The 3,073-nt window shown below is 38.3% G+C and overlaps 1 protein-coding gene across 1 annotated transcript in view; it reads left to right on the forward strand.

The window, feature by feature from the left end:
- Positions 1-309: 309 nt before the first annotated feature.
- N6AMT1 (N-6 adenine-specific DNA methyltransferase 1 (putative)) overlaps positions 310-3,073 on the forward strand; it is an 18,056-nt gene continuing 15,292 nt past the window's right edge. The window contains exons 1-2 of the mRNA XM_011926536.1: positions 310-465; positions 2,602-2,689. Coding sequence (XP_011781926.1) covers positions 332-465; positions 2,602-2,689 — 222 coding nt within the window. The 5' untranslated portion in view covers positions 310-331. The remainder of the gene's footprint in view (positions 466-2,601; positions 2,690-3,073) is intronic.

The following is a 3,073-nucleotide window of genomic DNA, read 5'->3' on the forward strand; positions in this document are numbered from 1 at the left end:
CAAATCCTTGCAAACTAGGAGTAAAACAGAATTTCTAAATATTAGTAGAATGAAGAACATTTACCTTAGTCAAAAACAACTCAGAATGTCCACTATCAAGTTCTAGTCAACAGAATAAAATTTAAATGTTCCAAAGGAGAAAGTAAATGTCAATAGTCACGGATTATACAACTGTCTACTTAGAAATTTCAAGGAGGTCCCCAGACAAATTTAGATATAAGACCGAAGGACACTCCGGTCGCCCGGAACTCCAGCCCCACTCCGAGACCGGGGCTTGAGGGGATGCGCATGCGCGCGCCCTGCGCAGGCGCGCAGGACGCAGTGAAGGACGATGGAGAGCCAGCGCTTCCCTACGCCGTTCCACGGGCACGTGGGCCGCGGCGTCTTCAGCGACGTGTACGAGCCCGCGGAGGACACATTTCTGCTTCTGGACGCGCTCGAGGCAGCAGCTGCCGAGCTGGCGGGGTGCGAGGAGGGGAGGGGCTCTGACGGGAAAGGGCTGAGGCGTTCTGAAGAAGTGCGGTGGCGGAGGGCCGGGACGGTGACCATCACCGCCTTGAGCCGGAGGAGGCGGGTTCCACTTGCAGATGATTGACTGCCAGGACGCCGTAATTGAGAATTTTCCTGTGCTTAGGAGGAATGAGTGTGCCGGGGACACATCTCCTTTGCCAGGGGCTGCTCTGTCTCATGAGCTCCCTGACTGCTTACCATGCAAAGGCGTCTCTTTTCCTGTCACCTGTTAATATGAAGAACACCTGTCCCTGAGAGATGCGATAGTATAACACGTTTGGAAACAAAATATTCCGGAGACGTTGCTTATTAATTTTTAAAGTATTAAATATTAAAATTGCGTGGTATTATTTGATTTACTCAGCACATAGCACCCTTAACAAACATGAAAGAAAGTTGTGTTACTGGAGTGGGGAAATATTTTTAAACCCACTGGATAGCATACTCTAGCACCAGCCAGTCCTCACATGTGGCTACAGAGCACTTGAAATGTGGCTAGTGCTACTGAGGAACTGAATTTTTCATTTAATTGTTACAAAATAGAAAGTTACATGTAGCTAGCAGACAATAGTCTACCCTAGCACTTTATTTAAATGGATTTGTTGAAGTGATCGCCATCAATTTTAAATTAATAGCAGAAAGAGTGAATACTGACATTGTGATTTTTAAATGTAAGGAATTTGGGTTGTTAGATTTGTTTGAAGATGAGGTGAACTGGGTTTTCTCAGGATGGAACAAACAGCTGTCAGATTTCAAAGATGTATATTGTATTTATTTATCCCTCTTAAACTTGGTCATATTTTTCCACGTATAAAATGCCCCAGCTCTTATTGAACTAGTCTTTCATTGTAGATGATGGAACTTTTGGATTTACTGGAGTATAGAGTGGAACAGTCCTGTTTTATAACTTGTCTTTTCTCAAGATAGCCCAGAAAGATTTACAAGCACAAATTGCATTGCAAAGTATGCTGTAAAAGGAGCTGATTTTGTTATAAAGTCTTGGGTTATTTCTAGTTTGGAATTCTAATTATTTATGAGACCATGATAGTTATTTTCAAAGAGAAGCCACCTGGTGAGATTCACAGACCTTACTACCACCTAATAAAGACTTGTCAGATGTGTAGACTGGTTCCAAAAGTTTAAAACCTCTGGAGCTTGTCACTGGATAGTTGTTTTGGGAGTTTAGTGCTAAAAATTTCCCTAAATGCCATCAAGCTGATCTTTGTGATAGTTTATGCTTTTGATGCATGTGTAACATTATAGAGGCCTGGCACTGTGGTTTATGACTGCAGTCCTAACTACTTAGGAGGCTGAGGCAGGAGATCACTTGAGCCCAGGAGTTAAAGGCTGCGGTGAGCTATGGTGGCACCACTGCACTCTAGCCTAGGTGACAGAGCAAGAGCACAGATCTAAAAAAGAAACAACTGCCAAGATTATAGGCAAGAAAATAAATTTAATGGAAAGATAAAGTATGGTAGAATGAAGATTTTATAGTTAACAGCATTCTTGGATGGCTAACATTAGAAGATCAGATACTATTTTCTGAATTAGCTTATAGCTGTACAGAAAAGGAATTTTTGTCCTGCTCTAAGTCTATTACTGGGGGACCTTTTAATTCTCTAGGATATACTGATGTCTCTATGAATGTTAGGTGTTAAAAATGATAGAGGAAACTTTTATCAAAAATAAGTTTAGTAATAATACAAACCTTATCATTTTAGGAAATATTAAGCTAGGAGCTCCTTGTACGAAGGAATGATGTCTTTCACATTAAGATTTCCAACCCTGGATTAACATTTTTCCATACTTTTTAATGTAATGGTTTGTCGAAATTAACTGAAAGCCATGTTTGGTAACATATAACTTTTGTGGACTTAAAATATATTACATACCCAAAATATTAGTAATTTTGAGTTATGCAATATTAAGTATGAAGTGGTTGTCAGAAATTACAAATTTCTATTTTCATATATTTGCAGGTTAGTGATGATGCTAGAGAAATATACATGCTAGAAATAAAGCTAGCATGAGAGTTTTCTGTGAAGAGTATTTTGATTCTACTGTACTGATATTTATTTTGTTTTTTTTTAGAGTGGAAATATGCCTAGAAGTAGGGGCAGGGTCTGGTGTAGTATCTGCGTTCCTAGCCTCTATGATAGGTCCTCAGGCTTTGTACATGTAAGTATATCATATTCATCTAGATCTTCCACTGACAGGTTAACCATGATTAATGAATAATTTTTAAATAGACAGTATGTATCTTATAGTATTTAAGCATAGCAAAAACTCAGATTACAAACTATGCTTCCCTAAAAATTATTCGTGTTCAAACTGCTCCATCATACTGCATAATTGTAGAAGCAGCATAATTTTAGATCATCTCTAAATTTGATTTATTTCTTAGGTAAATAATTTGATATAAGAAATTTAAAGTTGCTTAAATTTATAGAAAATTGGAGAATATAGAAAAGTATAAAGAAGAAAATTAAAATCACCTATAAATTTTACCATACATGGTCCAACTGTGTTCCTGTGTGTTTTTTTTTTTTTTTTTTTTTTTTTT

This window comes from Colobus angolensis, unplaced genomic scaffold (genome assembly GCF_000951035.1).
Source record: "Colobus angolensis palliatus isolate OR3802 unplaced genomic scaffold, Cang.pa_1.0 Scaffold69, whole genome shotgun sequence".
Classification (NCBI taxonomy): Eukaryota; Metazoa; Chordata; class Mammalia; order Primates; family Cercopithecidae; genus Colobus; species Colobus angolensis.